Genomic DNA, 19,224 nt, shown 5'->3' with positions numbered 1-19,224 from the left:
GCGCTGTGCCGGGTCTCCAAGGGCATTGCCGAGATGGCGCAGGCCGCCCGGTTCAAGTGCTACCACATGGGCTGGAGACTCGAGCGCAAGTGGTTCCTCATGTACCTCCGCTCCGTCATGGAGAGCCCCCGCCTCGCGGGATGCACCAAAGAGCTCATCTTGAGGGAGACTGTCTATCCTTCATTATCAAGGGCGGGAAGGACCTCCTGGCGGACAAGGCTGAGGTCGCAGCGACCTACAAGCGGTTGGCGGGGCATATCGGCGTCGACACGTGCCTATTTCCTTTTAACTTTGCCGAGCTGGAGCCCGATACTAGACCGGCCGGCTTGCCAGGGCTCCTCTTGCTGGCCATCCCGCTGCTGCCCAACCTCACAGCGCTGAGCGTCGAGACGGGACCGAACCACACACGGCCCTTCGAGCTCCTGGAGAAGCTGCACGCGAGCGGCGTCATCGAGCCGTTCTGGCGCGTCCAAGACCTGACGATCGAATTTCCGGGCCACTGGGAAGGCGGCGTCACCGACCTGACCCGCCTGGCGCCCCTGCTGGCCCTGACCCCCGCCCTGACCACGCTGCGCCTCCGCGCGTGCCCGGGCTTCGCGCACATGGCCGACGAGGACTACGTCGACGCCGCGCGGCGGCGCATGCCCCCCGGCCTCACGGCCCTCGAGGTGCGCGACAGCTACTTCAACGACGAGACCGTCGGCGGCCTGCTGGGGTGCTGCCCGTCGTCGGGCCTCGCGCGCTTCACCTACCAGTCCGTCCAGTGGACCCTGCCGAGCGCGACGGCCGGCCGCGAGGTCACGCCCCGGCAGCTCGTGCGGCGCTTGCTGGCGCACTCCCCGAACACGCTCCGGGAGGTCGAGCTGGACTACTCGCGCCCGGGGCGCCAGGAGTACGATCACGGGGACGGCGCCGAGTACGAGAAGAAGCTGACGCGGGCCGACTTTGCGGGGTTCCCGGCCCTCCGGACGATGGTGCATCTCACCAAGGAGGACTGGGTCCAGCCGGATGATTGGTGAGGGCATTTGGTTTATGCTGGAGTAGCTTCGGTGGGAATAGAAGGGGCGGGGTGGGACGTAGATGGCATCTAAACGTGTTACATACATCTTGGTATTCTTGGAAACCGTAGCCAATACCTACTATCACAGCACGATGGAGGCAAGACAGAATGCGCTCAATCAATCGCATACGCCGATTGACTGCCACTGTTACTCAACACCACATCTTATGCGCCGTCTTTTGTTTCAACGGTTTGCTAGAAAATTGAACTCGGCTCGGCGGGCAGTGGTGAGTCAGTTCGCTGCTAGACCCCTTTCTTGTTACACAGTAACTACCAGGGGGATCCAACCCCGCATCAGCCCATGTTTCAGTGCAATTTCCCACGACACGTGTTTGTTGAGGTATTATGCCTGGGTGATTCTTTGCCGGCTCCCGTGCTTCTTTCCCCCCCAAAAAACAAACAACCCGCCAACCCTTATTTCATCTGTCTCTTGTACAATCATCAGGTTAAAAGTCGGGATTCTTTTCTTTAGCGGCAATCTGCCCGGGTACCATGAACGAATACCAATGGTACCCCAGCTCCCTCCAGAAATATGGTGTCTCGTGTTCGGGCAGCTGTCCAGCGAAGTCTCCCAAGCCAAAAGAAGGAAACTGGAAGATCGAATCCACAGAAGATTCATCGGCAAGTTCAGGGAATTTGATGCCGGGTCCGGGGCGAGGAAGGCCCTGGCGAACCTCGGCAAGGTCTCAAGGCGCTTTGCTGCCCTGGCACAGCCCGAGTTGTTCAGAACGTACGAGCCCGTCAATCGGCGTCTATCCAAGACCTCACCACCCCGTTTCGGCTTCCTCGAAACCGTGCTTGCCAGGCCCGACCTCGCCGCTTGTGTCCGAGAGATCCACCTGGGCGATGTATCCGACGACTTCAGGCCCGCGCATCACAGGAGACTCTTCCTACAGATGGCCGCAGCGCTGGGATTGGACCCCGTCCTCTTACAACCCGTTTACGAACATTCAAGCGCGGAGTGTCTGCCCATGTTGGCCGTCCTCCTCACGCCAAACTTGGAGTTACTGTCGGTCAGACTGCAGGAGCTTCCGGACGCAATGGACATCCTTGAACGAATTGAAGCAACAGGCGCCGCCAAGCCATTGGAGCGTGTCCGGGACCTGACATTACAGAGCCGAGACGACAAGCTCAATCCCTTCGAGCTACGCCGTTTCTTCCCGCTGTTGGCCCTCACCCCGAAAATCACCACGCTACGCCTAGTCAATTGCAACCTTACCTGGGATCTAGACACTCAGCCCAACCAGGAGCAGCGCCTGCGGCGGTACCTGCCCCGCGGCCTCCAGACGCTCGAGATCTGGCACAGCTGTATGCAGCACGAAAGCATGGGCATCCTGTTGGCGCATCTCAGCAGCCTCGAGACCTTCGTCTACCGGTCGCGCGAATACTGGAGCTCCGCCACAGCCGGCGCCAACGCTCGCAGCCGAGAGGTCACGGCGAAGCAGTTGATGCGCCACCTGCTTCCGTCCCAAGACACGCTCCGGGACATTGAGATGTCCTGGGACAGACCCTACGAGGAGGTCTGGGGGGAGGGTTCCGCGTTCGTGACGGTGGCGGAAGACGACTTTGCGGAGTTCTCGTGCCTGTGGGACGACACGGGCTTCCGCGGCTACGACTGGGGTACTGTGCGGATTGATGAAGGTGAAGGCGAGCCTTCCGACGCATATATCTATGGAGTATAATAGAGGATTGTTAGTTAGGCTGGCCTTACGGTGGACACGTGAAGTAGAAGACCATAGACTGGTCTGTTGTTAATTGAAGCGATGGAACCCCTTCGCGGAGAGCTCCCTCAACCCCTCCCCCCTCTTTCTTCAATTCATACCAAATATCCCGTATTTTGGGTCAAACCTTAGGATGGTGTCAGTCACTACCCATTTCAAATCATAAACGCAACGATGCACTCTCCTGATTCAAGTTGATACGAGTATTTCCCCTCAACTCTGGTGAACAGGTGCAGTGGCAGTGGCGCATGCAATCAATGGTCTTTCCGTGTGTTTTGACGGAAGCGTACTTTACGTGTGCCGACGTCCGATGCTAGGGCGCCTTTTATCTCGTGACGCGCCTCCGTGCGATGTGCTTGCACCACCGCTTCCGCGCGCCCGCGCCCGCCGTGGCCCACGCTCGGGAACATCGAACTGGCTGCACCACGCGAAAACGCGCGAGGAGAGCCATAAGCCCCTGGAACTTCAGGGCGGAATCAACAAGTTTCGCGCGCGCTGCGGGCCTGCGACTTCTATTTATCCCCACGAGGACGCGGACTCGGACCAGTCGCAGGAGAGCCCGGATCCGTGGGACCTGTACCTGTGGTCGACCGAGATCTCCGGCGTGGAGGGTGAGGTCGAAAATGTCTGGGGGCCACCAGAAGAAGGAGATGGAGGAGAAGAACAAGGCCCGGTCTCGTCCCGGACTTGGACAACGGGAGGGGAACGCCATCAGAAAGCCTGCCGCTGCCGACCATCTCACGAAGGGGAAGAAGGGCCCGGGATGGCCGAGTATCAGCCTAACGGAAGAGAAAGAGCGTTTCCGGGACCGGTAACTCAAAATGATAGAGCGGGGTGAAACGAGGAAACTCGGTTACCCAGAGGACTCTGATTGAGCCACATTTGAATGAAAGAACCCCCTTTTTTCCTGTTGCATGGAAAAATGTGTTGCGGGCTCTTGGACGGTTGATGGCGTGCTGCCGGATGAATGACTTGCTACTTGGTGGTGGACGCTATTGTGATATGTTATATTGGCTGAATCAGTAATAATCCGTGGGTTCATACCTATCTCTGCGCAATAATGCACAAATGCCAAGTTTCTGCCATCGGCTCCAACCAGAAGAGGAGAGGAGCGCCGCCGTGATTGACTGGGCAACCCCTGGTGACCAGGAACAAAACAACTGAGCCAAAGGGGTAGGCGCGAGGACACAAGAATGGATCCCTGTTGAATTCTCGCACTTCGCAACGCCGAGGCTCGCCAGAACGAAACAAACCCGGTAATCATCCATGAGCCACGCATGAAATGGCAGGCTTCTGGCAAGGGTCATCCCGAGATCAGATCAGATCAGGTACCGAACGCAGGGTTGGAGAGGCCGGCGACAATCGGCAGCCTCGGCGTGCTCGTGGTCGGCAGGGGGGCAGGGGGGAAGTGCGGGTCACGCGGAGGAATTAAGCTTTGGAACTACCATGGGGAGGGAGCCCCGGCCCACAGCCATGACAGGAGCTCACGGTCCTCGGTAGCGAATATACGGCCCCACCAATATCGGGGCCTCTGATATAACAACGAAGCGCAGCATGTATAGTATAAGGGGAAATGGCGCATACCAGGGGGATGAATAGATCTCGTACGCTCAGGTGTACAAGTAGGAGCCTTCCCCCTCATCTCAAGTCGGAATGGATCTTCAGTACACCCAGCCAACCCTCCTATCATCCTCCATCTTGCTACTTCAATTCACAGAGGCATTACCCTCTCAAACGACCAGAACAAAACAAAACACAAAATGCGCTTCTCTATCTTCACCGCCATCTTCGCCGCCGCGATTGGGGCCGCCGCCGCCGGCAACGCCTGTGATGTACGTTTCTAACCGTTCTCTCCAACCCAGCTCACTATTATGTTGCATTTAATGCTTCGTAGCAACCCCCGCCATGGGACCGAATGACTAATACGGAGTGTGTGTGCACTGCTACAGGACTGCTGCAACATCTGCCTCAGGCAAGTGGGCGACGGCATCGCCGATAACCTCATGCTCGGCAACTGCTGGGGCAACTGCGCCGCCTATGCTTGTGGCGGGAGGTGCAAGTCGGAGAAGTACAACCCATAGACGGGCCTTTCCATGCAGGGCTGGCTTGGTATATGGTAGCCAGCCTGGATGCGGAGAGGAAGGAAGGGGGAGTCCGTCAGGGATTTTACTGGGGGGAGTTCGGGGAGATAGACTATTCGGGGTGCACAAATACTCCACTTGAATGACAGTTGCCTTACTACTGAACTAGAGTTCCCTTTGCAGTGTGCAGCCAACAAAGAAGGAATTACGATGAGCTGATGGTAACGTGGTGGACTTCCCCAAATGCTACTATGTACGTACCATGACAACATATAATGTCCAATTAAAGCAAGTTGTCCGCGAAAGGTGAAGACTGAGCGATGCATATGTGAGCGAGTTGATAGCCCCGACGTTGGCCCGCCCCTTACAGATGCAGGACGGGACGGGGCGGGTGCTTATTTTGCAGATCGGAGGGGGATGTCGAACGTTTTCATGTTGTATCCTACCCTCCTTTGGATAGCCCATGCAGATAGCTTGAAGGAAGAGTGGGGATAACTGCACCCTTGGAGGGAGATGGAACGTACAGCGACCCCCTGCGCGTGCTCGCGTCAAAGTTCGATGAGAGATGTACTGGGGGGAGGGGAGTCCGAGGCATCTCCGCCCTCGCATATGGTACCGTAATCCATTCACGTATATTATATGAGGGGTATCCCCAAGGCAGTGGTCAGGGTTCGATTTGGTATTTGTTTCTTCGTATCACACTATAAAGCGCTTCCCGTAACCCGAGACTACACATAAACGACTCAATGACAGTTAGCTATTCTTGTTTCTAGAAACGAATGGAGAGAACATGAACCATATTGGACATCACCACCATCCCGATGCCAATCGAACTCGCCCCATCTATCTCAATGATGGGGGTGCTTCAGCTCCAAATGCCCCAACGCCTTCCGATTCCGCTCCATCAGGTCCTGCGGCCACGTCCAATTCGTCAAGAAATCCGGATCCACGCCGAACTTGAACGCCTCCCGCGCCGCCGACAGCTGCGCCGTGTGCAGCCGCTCCCTGGCCGTGGCCCCGCGGTTGCCGAGCCGCGCCTGCATGCGGTCGATGGCGTCCATGGCCAAACTAAACCGGTCCGTCTTGTTGCGGATGGCGAGCTCGAGCGGGGTGTTGATGTTGCCCTTTTCCTGGTACCCGCGGACGTGGATGTTGGCGTTGCCGGGCCGCTTGTAGGTGAGGCGGTGGACGAGCCAGGGGTAGCTGTGGAAGTTGAAGATGATGGGCTTGTCGGCCGTGAACATGGAGACCCACTCGGCGTCCGTCATGCCGTGGGGGTGGTCGACGTGGCTGATGAGCTTGAAGAGGTCGACGCAGTTGACGACGCGGATCTTGAGGTCGGGGAAGTTTTGCAAAAGTAAATCCACCGCCGCGAGCGACTCGTTGGTCGAGATGTCGCCGCAGCTCGCCATGACCAGGTCCGGCTCCGCGCCCAGGTCCGTGCTGTACTGCGACCAGATGCTGATGCCCTTGGTGCAGTGGATCACGGCCTCGTCCATGGTCAGGTACTGGATGTGGTTCTGCTTGTCCGCCACGATGACGTTGACGTAGTTGCTCGAGCGCAGGCAGTGGTCCATGGCTGGGGGATGTCAGCACTTGTCCTTACAAAACTCATCACAAGGTGAGTAAGAATTCCACTCACTCGACAGGAGACAGTTGCCGTCGGGGGGCAGGTAGATGCGGACCACCTCGGGGCTCTTGTTGGCGACCACGTCCAGGAAGCCCGGGTCTTGGTGCGTGAAGCCGTTGTGGTCCTGGCGCCAGACGACGGCCGTCAACAAAATGTTGAGAGAGGCCACCCGGACACGCCACTCAACCTCGAGGCACTTCTCGATCCATTTGCAGTGCTGTGGATCATCCCTTGTCAGTCACCCGATAACTCAATGCAAGTGCGATTGTTGGTAGTGCTTACCTGATTGACCATGGAGTCAATGATATGAATGAACGGCTCGTAGCTGTTGAGCAGTCCATGTCGTCCACTGAGGACATACCCCTCCATCCAGCCCTCGACGGTGTGCTCCGAGAGCATCTCCATGACGCGACCGGCCGGCGACAGGTTGCCGCCGTCGCTGTCCTCCTCAAAGTACTCGCCCAGCCAGACCTTCTTGCCGGCCTGGTAGACGTCGCCGAGCTTGTTGGACTCGGTCTCGTCGGGCCCGTAGAGGCGGAAGTTGGTCGGGTTCTTCTTGACGATGTCGCGCAGGAAGACGCCAAAGTTGGACATGCTGGCCCCGCTCGTGGCGCCCGGCTCGGGCACCTCGAGCGCGTAGTCGCGGAAGTTGGGCAGCTTGAGCGGCTTGCGCAGCGCGCCGCCGTTGCCGACGGGGTTGGCGCTCATGCGGCGCAGGCCCGTGGGGCAGCAGAGGCTCTTGAGCTCGTCCGAGATGCGGGCGTCGGCGCCATTAAAAATACGCTCGGGCTCGTAGGACCGCATCCAGTCCTCGAGCGTCTTCAGGTCCTTGTCGTTGCTCTTGACGCCCGTGATGGGGACCTGGTGCGCGCGCCAGTAGCCCTCGAGGTACTTGTCGTTGACCTTGCGCGGGCCCGTCCAGCCCTTGGGCGTCCGCAGGACGATCATGGGCCAGCGCGGGCGGAAGGGCTTGCCCGTGTCCCGGGCCTGCTTCTGGTAGCCCCGGATTTCGTCCACGCAGCGCTCCATGGTGGCGGCCATGGCCTGGTGCATCGACTCGATGTCGGAGCCCTCGACGAAGTACGGGGTCCATCCGTAGCCCAGGAACAGCTGCTCGATCTCCTCGTGGGGGATACGGGCCAGCAGGGTGGGGTTGTTGATCTTGTAGCCGTTCAGGTGCAGCACGGGCAGGACCGCGCCGTCGGTGATGGGGTTCAGGAACTTGTTGCTGTGCCAGCTGGTGGCCAGGGGACCCGTCTCGGATTCACCATCGCCCACCATGGTCAAGGCGATCAGGTTGGGGTTGTCGAAGACGGCACCGAAGGCGTGCGAGATGGCATAGCCCAGCTCACCGCCCTCGTGGATGGAGCCGGGGGTCTCGGGAGTGGCGTGGGAGCCAATGCCACCCGGGAAGGAGAACTGCTTGAAGAAGCGCTGCATGCCCTCGAGATCCTCGGACATGTCGGGATAGACTTCGGAGTAGACGCCTTCCAGGTAGGACTGGCTGAGCACAGCGGGGGCGCCGTGGCCGGGTCCGGACACGAAGAGCGCATCGAGATCGTACTTCTTGATCAGGCGGTTCATGTGCATCCAGGTGAAAATCTGGCCGGGGGCAGAACCGAAGTGGCCGAGCTGGCGGCTCTTGATGTGCTCCTTCTTCAGGGGCTCGGTCAGCATGGGGTTGTCGATGAGGTAGATCATGCCAAGGCAGAGATACAAGCTGGCTTTGAAGAAGTCATCGTACTGCTTGATCTCCTCCTTGGAAAGAGGCTTGCCCGTCACCGTGGACCGGGCCACGCCGTAGGGCTGGATCTTCTCGACGGTTGCCTTATCGCACTCCATTGCGGGCTCAGGGTGTAAGGAGGGCGTGATTGCCGGGAGGGGAATGTGGTGTCACACTTCGCCAGAGGCTCCGTGCTCCTATATAAGGATGTGTGTTGTGTGTGTGGAAATGCTTGCGAAGACAGAGGTAAGTTTGGGTATGATGCAGTGTTGAACGAGGAAACGATATGTCGCTGATCCAACATTGACGTATGTGCGCATTACAGATGCCAGGGCATATATATACGGGTGGGGAATGCGTGCATGGTGTCGACGCGGGTTAACCTTTGCGAGGCAGCCCAACGTGCAGCAGCAGTTGATCACCTGTTAGACATGCCTATCCGGGAAACTTGCTGTCGGACTCCTTCGTATCTCGACGAAGCCTCTTACGTAGGTAGGTAGCAGTACTCGCAACCGAGGCGGCCCAGGCCGTCGGGCCAAGAGGGCGCGGTGCGGCATGACCTTGGCCAAAGATACTCTGGCCCGGCGACACGGGGTCTGGGCTGCATATTGAGGTTGTCTTGCCTCTGACGCAGGCAGGCATATATGGCATGTTAGTCAGCGTCCAATGAGCACTGCATCACCCTATCATTGGCGAATCAGAGTCTTGGCAATGGCCAATGTAGTCCAACTGCATGCTGGTCTAGAAGCAGATGTGGTCTGATTCGAAGGCTGATATGGAACGACGTCAAAAAGTTTGACAGCTCTGGGGGGGCGTCATGGCCGGTTCAGCTATTACCCCACTAGGAAACCCCAATCCGTCCCGAGCATCCGCTAGGTCTGCTTTGCATTGGCGGCAACGGTCGACGAAATTCCCCCAGGCTAGTAACCCCTCCCCCACGCCCCTCCAACACTCCACACACATCTCCATCTCTCCGGGCTCTTTTAACGTCCAGTTCCTCAGAATACGACCCACAGCGGTGCATCAGTTTGGCAGCTGCAGGACCTTTACGTCGGCCTCCCGTAATCCGGCCTCTTTACCCGCCGCGAAGGATTCAGCTTGGCCAGAAACATGCAGATGATATGCTTGTTTCCTGCTCTATCCGTCTTGACAGCCCGGGGGGCGTTGCATGCCGGCCCACCCAAAGTGGTCTGATTCTGATTCTCCCAAGCCGTCCTTGAACTGCAGCCGGGACTTGGCCTCTCGTAGAAACATTTGGTGACATGTCATAGATTTGCAGAAGTAACGTTGGCCAGAGTAAACACATGCCACATGGGCAGCCCAACATCTGAGCATCCATCCATCTATTCATCTCGCAGTCGCATCAATCAATCTCATGGAATTGACCAAGACCTCGGGTCGGAGGGAGTGGCGAAAACAAGAGCCTGGTAGGGGCATGTGGTATTGTCCTCACCGACGGCAACTGGGTACGCGGGGCAGGATATGCCTCATTGATCCCGCAACGTGGCCGGCGCAGTCCGCTTGTCCCACGACCTTCGTCCATCCTCGGTGTACGACCAGAATAGGGCAGAAAAGGCGATCTTCCCCATTACCTGCGACATAGTCATATTTGCTCCAGTCCTGACTTTAGAAACATAGAGCCCCAGGGTTTCTAGCAATCTCGATCTGCGCTGTCGGAGAAATGAATAACCAACATGTACTTTACCTGCGAACGGAATGACGCCGCGAACACAGCGGTAACCTGTGTCACATCAGAGATTGGACAAAACGCTGATGGGTATGTGGTTCAGTAAGTATTGAGGGGCTTCAAGTCTTGAACGCCTGGTTCCTCGTTGGAGGATAGAGCAATTGCTCCGTGGTATGATGCTCGCGAAACGGGCCCTCTTGACAATTGACGACATGCCTCCGATTATCCCAAGTACGCGGGACTACCCCAGGTACCCCATGCCAAACTCCACGGGAACCTATCCCCCTCGCTTGGGTTATCGTCGGAATCTGCCGCGAACCGACTGCGAGCTCCGCTCTGGAACTCCGCTGACAACCGACGAACTTCTGCGACGAGAAACAAGAAGCGGCATACTTCGACCTCGGCCCATAGGCTGTAGCGACCCAGCGTAAATACCAGAGCGGAGCCTCTTCCAAAGATTGCAAAGATCAAAATCGCCATCAAGAGCCTGTTTGTCATCGAGTTCAACATCAGGTGGACTCCCGAACGCCAGATCGAAGAGCCACAGCATCCCACCATCCCACCCACAGCGATCACCCAACCTCAGCGACCCGCCGAAGCAGCCCCGCCGAGATTTGACAGGCTAACTAACCCGCAGATGGAACCAGCGACCCCTGGGGAGTGTGGATAGTTCGCTGGGACCGGAATCCGGGGGTTAGCTTCGGGTTGTCATTCAATAGAGTTCAGGACAGGTTCGGCACGGTCATGCCGAGCATAAAGGGCCGATTCCAGCGAGGTATTCATTCTTCTTGCGCCAGTTGGGGATCGCGGGGCAATTGGAAATGCGCGGGGACGACCGCCCGCGGGGGATTCGAGATCGAAGCTCCTCTAAGTAACGACCATGACGGAGGAGCGCCCGCTTAAGCTGAGCTGCTGTAAGCGGTTCCTAGCGTAACCGAACGGGGATTCCGGCGAAGCGTTCGGGCCTGTCTTTACCGGATGCTGGCTTGGTCTTTCGCAAGCCCTAGGAAGCCAGCGAGTTCCGCCGGGCTTCCTCGAAGCGATTGCCAGCCACGTGTCTGAACAGGCGACAACATACATCTACTCACTCACTCTTCATCCCAAGGGGCAAAGGTTAGCGATGTCGACTTGGTTCTGACCGTTGCGCCACGCCACATTTGCGCTTCGAGGGATACAATCTCCAAGAGAAGCTGTGCCTTGGCGAGAGCGCAATCTTCCGCGAGGATGGAGAACATAGGTAGCGGAATCGAAAGGCGCCACAAATGTCGCGAGGTACGAATGATGAAGACGCAGCTAAGCAACGGGGTGTCCGACGAGGCGAAAACGGCATCTCGTAGCGAGTTGGCGAAGCGAAACTTCTGTGTTGGTGAGGCTGTTTTATAAACCCGAGCGGGACCGCCATTATGCTGGACCTTTAATTTCAAGCCCAGGAAAGAGTTAACAATATTTCGACCCAATGAATCCTCTGGTCGGTACGATTTGACGTTCGACGGGAAGGTGCCAGGGAATTACAAAACCATTGCGCGCATCCCAATCGCATATAATGAGTTCCATGCCGACCGGATATCAGAACAGACCGCATAGACGAACACGCAGACCGCGCGAAACAAGGCACTCGGGATACCACTGCCATAGTTGTATCTATCGCTCGACGAATGCTAGATAAGGAAGACCGTGCTTTAGAGAAGGTGAGTTACAGCCAAAACGGCCCGCTGGGGGTATTGCTTCTGTCCAACTCGACGAATTTCGAGTGGAGTGATGGATTATGGATTGATTCTAGTATACAAGTCCCACCTGACGTCTAGGAGTGGCTTTTTCGTCTATTCTACACGAGAAAATGCACAATTCCCACCTTTGCATATAAACAATGTCTTCCCCTTTTTCCAGTGTGCCCACCAACAACTCCAGGAACACCAACCAATGCATGCCTTCCCTCTACTGCCCCGTCCGCATCAAAATCCGCCGGACCGCCGCCTCGCCCTCGGCCTCATCCTTGGTCGTCGTCTCCTGAATCCACTCCGCCAGCTTCTTCCGCAGCTCCGCGACGCTCTGCTCGCCCGCAACCGTGACATCCATCCCGCGGTCCTCGCAAGCCATCACGACCTCCTCCCCCACCAGCCCGTCCACGCCCCCACCATCGCGTATACTAAAATCGTCCGCCACGAGGCGCCGCACCGCGCGGTCCGCCCGCACCCGCGCAAACGGCGGATCCACCCCCACCTTGTCCCACAAGCTCAGCCCGAGCCCCAGCGAGCGCACAATGTGCCCCGGCGCCAGCCTCTCGAGCGCCGACGCATCCACGTGCCGCAGGAGTTTTCGGGACGCCTCGCGCCGCGCCTGCATCTTGGCCCGTAGTTTTTCGATTTGTTTGGGGATCCGGCACGTCAGCGGCGTCAGCTTGGGGAAGACGAGCACGACGAGCGGCGTGAACTCGCCGAACACGACGACCAGGACGCCGAAGATAGGGAGGCGCGCCAGGTCGTGCGACGTGCGCTCGCGCAGCAGGACGGCGGCGCGGGTCGGCTTGATGGGCGAGGACGACGCGCCCGCTGGTTGTTTGGCGAGGCCCGGCGGGCCCTGGAAGACGTGGTTGAGCTCCGACAGCAGCTTGCGGTTCGTGAAGATGGCCCGCAGGCCCGTCTTGTAGAAGGTCATGTACGCCTTGCCGAGGCGGAAGTAGTAGCCGAAGGCGGAGGCGTCGGGCTCGCGCGGCGGCGGTAGGTCGAGGGGCGGCGGGCGCGTGCTGGCGGGCGGGTTCAGCGTCGTGCTGATGTCGACGTCCGGGTCGTAGGTCGCGGCCTCGGGCGTGGAGGCGGTCGCGGCGTCGAGGGGCGTGAGGACGGCTTCGGTCTCGGCGGCTTTCGACGTCTTGGCGGTCGCGGCTGCAGAGGCAGAGGCGGCGGCCGTGCTATTATTGGAGGCATGGCGCCGCCACGACAGGGGAGTGGTGACTGCTTGGTGTATCCGTATCCGGTTTGGTAATGCGATCTGCGACGGCCTCGAAGAATGGCGATTCCTAACGAGCGAATGCGGGACGCGCATCAAGCGCAGTCCTGTTTGTTGGTTCATCGTGGTCGGGTGAATATTACAAAGCGAACATCAACAGAAGGAGAGGCTTTTTGGTCCGATGTTGTGTTACAATGGCAAGAAGAAGAAGAGGCTGGCCGAAGTTTACGTCGTTGGCAAGCGGCGTGGCAATTGAGAAATTGCGAATGGACTGGTCATCGACGTCAGCCAGCACAGAAAAATAAAAAAGCGGCCCAAGCTCCAGCGATCGGCTCCAGAGCCTTCCCCAATTGAATCTGCCAATGGAAGCTGATCCGGGGAAATGTCTCCTGCTTGCTAGGCGGCCCGACCCCGCTACTGAAAGCTTAAGCGGTGCTGCTGTGAAACCACCATTTTCGATCACGGGAATTGTGTACATGTACAATTTTATACGGGCTGATGATGATCGAGATGGGACAATTCCTCTCTATTATACGGAGTAGTTGTTCCTATCTACAGTTTAGGTGCCGGGCTCGAGAACGCAGTGCACTCAATCTCAACCAATGCCTGGAAGGGCAGCTGATATACCGCGACACAGGTACGACACTTTGAGCGGGATTTTAAAGGTTAGCAACCATTGAGGTGAAGATTGTCTGTCATATGCTTTGCCGGGGCTTACTCACAGGCTTCACTTCCTGTCGGAAGAACTCGTCATATGCCTCGTTCATGGCCGCGAAGTTTTCCATGGTCGTCAGAAAGATGTTGACTTTGACCACGTTCTCGAAGCCGCTGCCGGCCGCTTCCAGCACCGCCGTCAGGTTCTGCAGCGCTCGTCTCTACACATGCGTCAGATCAAACAACGTCTCTTCCCCAATGCCTGCCATATGGAGGGAAGATCTTACAGTCTGGTTCTTCACCCCGCCCTCGACCAGCGACGACGTCGCGGGGTCGAAGCCGATACTGCCGGAGCAGTAGACCATGCCATTGTACTTGACGGCCTGCGAGAACTGGGGCAGGGGCTTCGGCGCCTTGTTGGTCGAAACCTTCTCGGTGGGCGACATTGTCACGTATGAAGATCAAGGTGATTGATGGTTGGAAGTAACGTGATAGTAATATTATAATTGGGTATATATCTCTTCGTAGGATTATCGCAAAGCAAAGGGCTGTCGTTCCAATGCAACCAAGCTAGCGGCTGTCCGACGACCCGTTCGAGGATAAGGATGTGAGGGGCAGGAAATGCCCGTGAGTAATCGTCGGCAGCGCTCCGCCCCGCCAGCCAGCGGTCGCTCGCTCGCTCGCTTATCGCCGACGGGCTTAAGTTCGTTCACACTCGCCCTTTCTTACCTTTACCTCTCTGCGCTCTTTCAAGCATTTACACGCGAACGGAATCAATGTGCAAGAGGGAAGAAAGCAGCAAGGGGAGCAAGCAAACATGTATCCAACCGAACCTGGGCGTATGCAATCAACCACATTAGTTTTACCGTAAAGAAAATCTTCTGTCCGAGTTTGGTTTTGTTGGTAACAGAGGAAAAAAGTAAGTTGTGTGTTGCCCAATTGTCAGTGGGGGAATCTGCACGGCTCATCATGCAAAAAACTGTATGAAAGGGAAGTCCGTGGATTGTTTTCATCATTCGGTTGGGTTGGTTTTGTCACACACATTGCTAGAAGCAGTAAGTAGAATCGAAATGAGATAGTAACGACTTACCAACGAATGGAATGCATCCTGGCTGTTGGGCTCCCAGGTGCATCAGTAACGAAACGAAAGCGCACTCCGGGGCGCCGGCCTCTTGTCCTAAAGTCAGCTTGGCCCGCGTCACCGCCCATGTCGATCACCTCGGGTACCTAAGCACCGTCGTTGTCACCCTCGCTCCATCTCACGAAAGCAGAAACAGACATGACAAAACTCATGGAAGTAGACGACGAGAAGAGCAAATACGAAATGGAGAACGCTCGCAAATTTATTGACTTCTCGTCATCCCCAATTTTCGAGCATTTCATTTCTAACATCGGGTTTTTTAATTTTGGCCGTGTTCCTCTGTGCCTCTGTGCTTCATTCTCGTCACCTCTCAAAGTCGGTCCGTCGCCAATTTTCTCACGTCATTACCCAGCGAGCCCTACTCCACCAATGGCATGATTACCCAGCGTGCTCGAAACAACCAAACTGCGCGTCGCGAACACGCATGTTGGCATGTTGGAATTCGGGCAACCACGCAACGACAGGGAAGAGCCACTGCCGGGCACCCGAATGTGGGTGTGCCTCTATTTAAAGTAAAACGGGCTAACCAAGTTGGAAAAGTCCATGGGTAGGGTTCCCTGCTTTCTGGGCATGCCATCCCATATCCCGATCGGTAGGCGTTCGCTGCGATCCTCAAGCAAACGAACTTGTATGAGAAGCTGCAAGGTGAGGCAGTCGATCCACTCCTATTCACATCAGCACACCTTGCGATGGCGCATTTTGAACAGTAAGCTCGATAATTTCACGATTGCGATGATGCTTCATGTTTTTGGAATCAAGTAACGCCAATATGATTGTTTCTGTGTCTCAGCTCCATACGCTAGTATTACAAAGTGTGGTTGTATATACAGAAAAAATAGGATGCATTCCAACATCGTGTAGGTATCATAACTCATAAGTGAAAACTTCTTCTTTGAGCCCCCGTTTCGAAGTAGCAACCCGCTAACGCCGCGCCGGTCCGGCGAAGAGAATTGTGTGCGCGAGTGTTGTTGGTGTTGTTGTTGACTCGCGCTCAGGTCCAAGTGTCTCTTTAGGACCGTAGAACTCGTGACTGATCCACCAGAAGACTGGGGACCAGAAACCGCTGGTCGGGTTGGACTAGTATTAGGCCAGGGGCACAGGTGTGTAAGTGTGATATAGTGTGAAGGTTTGGTGGTTTAAGCACCATCACTGTCTACATAGTTAGCATCGCGAACGAACGAGGAATGACATTGCAAGGCGATGCGGTGGGTTTATTCCCTGTGGTTGGCAGGGATGAGTTGAGCACGGAGTGGTGAAGCAAAGAGGTGAAAACTAACAGTAGTGCCAAGGTAAGATCACCGTGGATACGGGCCTTGAGGGTGACCTCGACTTCGAGGTTGAGATCCAGGCGGAGCTTGAGGGTGTCGCTCTTGCCGCCGCCGCCGCCGCCGCCCTGCTGCTGCTGCTGCATCTGTTGTTGTTGCTGCTGCTGTTGCATCATCATCTGCTGCTGCTGGTACTGCGCCATCTGGTTGTCGTCGTCGTCCGAGTCCTCCTCGGACTCCTCCTGGACGGGGGCCTTGCGGCGCGGCTGGCGGCGGCCGCGGCGCTTGCGGGGGCGGCGACCTGCTTCTCCTGCTCCTGCTGCGACTCCACGCCCTGGTCCTGCTCGGACTCCTCGTTGGCGGTGGCCACCTGGGGACCCTTCTTCTGCTCGGCTTCGGACGAAGACATGTTGTGATATGTGTTGTGTGATACGGAGTCGTTGGTGTATACACGGTTGTCAAGAGAGATGCAAGTCGAAGAGACAACTGGTGGAAGGGCAGGCTGAGGTCTTGTAGGTGTGTGATACTGTGGTCTGGATCAGAGTTCAACAAACGGCGAGCACCCGGACCTTCTTTATAAGCCTCCTTCGTCGTTTCGAAAAACCGGTTAATGCAAAAGCAAGCCACCAGATGCCAGAGGTCCAGACTCTAGAGCTGAGTGTGGTGGGTAGCTTACCCCCGTGGCGTCACGTAGCGTCACGGAAGCGATGGAGACGTCACAGCCTTTATCAGATAGGTCTGTGGGAGTGCTATTGTTGACAGCTTTCCGGGTTCAAAATCTTGATTTTGACCTCGATTCATGGCTGGGGGGCTTGTCCTAGCGCCGAGGGCAGGGGGCTGATTGTCGTTCCCGTAGCGGGCGATCGAGATGGTGGGCGGGGCCAGGTTACATCATTTTCCCAGTGACATATCCTGGAGTCTTGGGAGGTAGTGCCAGAAGCGGTGCTAGTGCGCGTCGGCGCGGCTGGTGATTCGACCCCCGGGGGCCCGGCAGGGGGGCAGCATGCAGCAGACGCCAGCACGACACGCAAGTAGCCCACTGAAAACGGGCAGCGTGTGGCCCTAGCGGCCAGTTACTGTAACGGTTTCCCAGGGGCTCCCGGGCACTTCTTGCGTCATCCCCATCCTAGAGGAGCCAATTGCAAGCTATTAAGCACCTCCAGCCACATGTCATCGTATCTAGCGGACGGTTTCTGCCTCTGTTTTTTCGGCTTGATCAGTAGCTTCATGTTTCATTGCGTCGCTTGGTTGTTAGAGCCGTTAGATTGGGTGGGTTGAGGAATGGAGGAGCTGGCAACGGCGCGCCCCATGTGGCTCGTCATCTTCCTCATCATTGAAGTTTTCCAACAGGATTCTTTCCAGTCCAGCTCGTATTTGTGGGCGCCGGACCTTCTGGCCGGACTGCGAGCTTGGGAGGCCGGCTCACACAGGGAGATTGGAAAATCGATATTTTGAGCCGCGCTTGCGCTGGCACTTACTCATTGACTTTCACTAGCTGTTCAACCGTTTCAACGTTTCCAACATCGGGTTCGGGTCACAGGGTCAGAAGGTTGGCAGTTTTGTCTCGTAGCTCTAGCTTCCATCGCAGCCACAACTCTAACCTTACTTCAACGCTCTTCTTTTTCAACCAGCCCGACCTCCTCGTCAAACCAGCCTGCAGTCTGGCAGCTAGCATTGCGATGCATTGATTGAGCCGCTTCGGCTGCTACTCCATCGCAAATTGCCAATCCACTTCCAACTGTATGAACGGCCCACGTTGTATTCCGCCGTTTCTTTTCAACGTGAAACTATTTTAGCGCTCTTAGCTTCCCTTAGCGCAGCCGACAGTGCACCTGGAATTTGGTACTGCCGACCACCGAGACTTCGAAGGAAATAATCGATGCACGAGTCAGTTGGCAGTTGGTATGCTTGAACAATACGTTGGTGCACCTTCCAGGCATTGATCAAAGTCGACGGCCCAATCAGCAGGTTTGAGGTCTATACTGCGTGCTATCCTGCTGCATGCTGTACATAACACTAACAATCTTGAAAATCTTCTGTCTTGATAGCCTTCGCATCTTTGGCAGTGAGTCGCATACACCCATCACTTCTCATTTGCCTTAGCTGTTTACTCGCAGGCAGCGATGGAGAGGTCTACGTCAGGGGTAGCTTCTCCTAAAATCCGCCTGATGCCGGAAAGCCAAGATATCAACAGCATGTGTCTTGTTCACTTAGATCCGCGTGTCCATCATCTCTGGGGCCTCACAGCCTCTTCGAAAAGAAGGCCGGGATGATTTCTCATTTTGAGTCCATTCTAATTCTTCTTGAAAATGCGCCTGAAATACGCCCGGAATATGCCTCGCCCTCAAGAGAACGGGAGCCTCAAATTGAAGGCGCACCCAATCATGTAAGCCATTTTGGGCCTCACTCAATGGGCGCGACTGCATCTCACACCTCGTCCTGTCGCTACTTTCAGGCCGGTCTGCCTGTTCTTCTTGAACCGAAACATTGATTAAGAGGCTTGTCCTTCCCTCCGCGGCCTATGTGCTTCATCATGTGTATGTTGAGTTAACAATTGCGGTCATTTCGATAAGTCACTATAGTGCAATAGTTCCTCGTGGCAATGGACCAACAGTGGTTGAACCTGGCGGGTAGTTCTGGAGACATCCTGGACGAAGATGACTCCACATTCTCACCATTCAGCAGCGAATTCAGCAACGAATATTCTCCATATCAGTTTGTCTACGCAGAAGAACAACCAACATTCACCGACGGACGCCTGGAAATGATGAATCTCGGGGCCCCAGTCTCCCAAAATGATATCCAGAACTTCAGCTTTGCTAGTCCCTCGATCATCGCTGCGCCCTTCGTAGCTAGTCCAATTTCGCCTATAATGCTCCAGCCGCGGGACTGGAACATTCCAGTAATGGGCAGTGGTTACAGTGCTTTCTACCCAGAATCTGCAGTTCCTAGCAATCCTATCTCTGCGCCATCGAACAGTTTCAATCGCCCAAACTGGAACGATTCGCCTAACCCTGGGCTATCGCCGGGCACTAGAAGAGCCTTGGATCTGTAAGTAAATTCGTAGTGGCCTTTTTTTGTTGTTAGTCTAACTTCGTGCGAACAGATCTCAAGCCAGAGCGAATACCTGCCCTCGTTGCAGCTTACAGACGCGGAGTGGTAAAGACCTACGCCGACATATCGTTGAAACTCATGAGAAACCGCGTCGCGGAGAGGCGAAGCCAGGTTGGTATCGTTGTCGGTGTGAGAAGTTCGACTGCGGCGCTCGCAAGTCGAACCACAAACGACATCTCGAGACTTGCAAGTCATTGAGATG

General features: G+C 56.3%; 9 protein-coding genes across 9 annotated transcripts; 5 read left to right on the top strand and 4 right to left on the bottom strand.

Annotated features, from left to right (window-relative positions):
* Nucleotides 1-140: 140 nt before the first annotated feature.
* On the top strand, nucleotides 141-1,019 carry PG985_007626 (uncharacterized protein; the record flags this gene model as incomplete). The annotated part of the gene is made up of 1 exon (XM_066827394.1): nucleotides 141-1,019. The coding sequence occupies one exon, from the start codon at nucleotides 141-143 to the stop codon at nucleotides 1,017-1,019; it is 879 nt and encodes a 292-aa protein (XP_066685069.1).
* Nucleotides 1,020-1,566: 547 nt separating this feature from the next.
* PG985_007625 (uncharacterized protein) lies at nucleotides 1,567-2,742 on the top strand (the record flags this gene model as incomplete). Its single annotated transcript, XM_066827393.1, has 1 exon — nucleotides 1,567-2,742. The coding sequence occupies one exon, from the start codon at nucleotides 1,567-1,569 to the stop codon at nucleotides 2,740-2,742; it is 1,176 nt and encodes a 391-aa protein (XP_066685068.1).
* Nucleotides 2,743-3,091: 349 nt separating this feature from the next.
* Nucleotides 3,092-3,619, top strand: PG985_007624 (uncharacterized protein; the record flags this gene model as incomplete). Its single annotated transcript, XM_066827392.1, has 1 exon — nucleotides 3,092-3,619. One exon carries the CDS (start codon nucleotides 3,092-3,094, stop codon nucleotides 3,617-3,619), a length of 528 nt encoding a protein of 175 aa, XP_066685067.1.
* A 922-nt stretch (nucleotides 3,620-4,541) lies between these two features.
* Nucleotides 4,542-4,862, top strand: PG985_007623 (uncharacterized protein; the record flags this gene model as incomplete). The annotated part of the gene is made up of 2 exons (XM_066827391.1): nucleotides 4,542-4,613; nucleotides 4,731-4,862. 2 exons carry the CDS (start codon nucleotides 4,542-4,544, stop codon nucleotides 4,860-4,862), a joined length of 204 nt encoding a protein of 67 aa, XP_066685066.1.
* Nucleotides 4,863-5,710: 848 nt separating this feature from the next.
* Nucleotides 5,711-8,334, bottom strand: PG985_007622 (phosphoketolase; the record flags this gene model as incomplete). The annotated part of the gene is made up of 3 exons (XM_066827390.1): nucleotides 5,711-6,441; nucleotides 6,505-6,709; nucleotides 6,775-8,334. The coding sequence occupies 3 exons, from the start codon at nucleotides 8,332-8,334 to the stop codon at nucleotides 5,711-5,713; spliced, it is 2,496 nt and encodes an 831-aa protein (XP_066685065.1).
* Nucleotides 8,335-11,837: 3,503 nt separating this feature from the next.
* PG985_007621 (uncharacterized protein) lies at nucleotides 11,838-12,971 on the bottom strand (the record flags this gene model as incomplete). Its single annotated transcript, XM_066827389.1, has 1 exon — nucleotides 11,838-12,971. The coding sequence occupies one exon, from the start codon at nucleotides 12,969-12,971 to the stop codon at nucleotides 11,838-11,840; it is 1,134 nt and encodes a 377-aa protein (XP_066685064.1).
* A 429-nt stretch (nucleotides 12,972-13,400) lies between these two features.
* Nucleotides 13,401-13,948, bottom strand: PG985_007620 (uncharacterized protein; the record flags this gene model as incomplete). The annotated part of the gene is made up of 3 exons (XM_066827388.1): nucleotides 13,401-13,493; nucleotides 13,571-13,723; nucleotides 13,790-13,948. 3 exons carry the CDS (start codon nucleotides 13,946-13,948, stop codon nucleotides 13,401-13,403), a joined length of 405 nt encoding a protein of 134 aa, XP_066685063.1.
* A 1,831-nt stretch (nucleotides 13,949-15,779) lies between these two features.
* Nucleotides 15,780-16,317, bottom strand: PG985_007619 (uncharacterized protein; the record flags this gene model as incomplete). Its single annotated transcript, XM_066827387.1, has 3 exons — nucleotides 15,780-15,792; nucleotides 15,921-16,150; nucleotides 16,210-16,317. The coding sequence occupies 3 exons, from the start codon at nucleotides 16,315-16,317 to the stop codon at nucleotides 15,780-15,782; spliced, it is 351 nt and encodes a 116-aa protein (XP_066685062.1).
* A 2,193-nt stretch (nucleotides 16,318-18,510) lies between these two features.
* Nucleotides 18,511-19,220, top strand: PG985_007618 (uncharacterized protein; the record flags this gene model as incomplete). The annotated part of the gene is made up of 3 exons (XM_066827386.1): nucleotides 18,511-18,823; nucleotides 18,888-18,959; nucleotides 19,015-19,220. 3 exons carry the CDS (start codon nucleotides 18,511-18,513, stop codon nucleotides 19,218-19,220), a joined length of 591 nt encoding a protein of 196 aa, XP_066685061.1.
* Between the last annotated feature and the right edge of the window lie 4 nt (nucleotides 19,221-19,224).

The sequence above is a fragment of the Apiospora marii genome, assembly GCF_038362585.1.
Source record: "Apiospora marii strain CBS 49790 chromosome Unknown utg000004l_segment0_segment1, whole genome shotgun sequence".
Lineage (NCBI taxonomy): Eukaryota > Fungi > Ascomycota > Sordariomycetes > Amphisphaeriales > Apiosporaceae > Apiospora > Apiospora marii.
The sequence above is the reverse complement of the archived record's forward strand: the minus strand, read 5'-3'. Positions and strand labels throughout refer to the sequence as shown.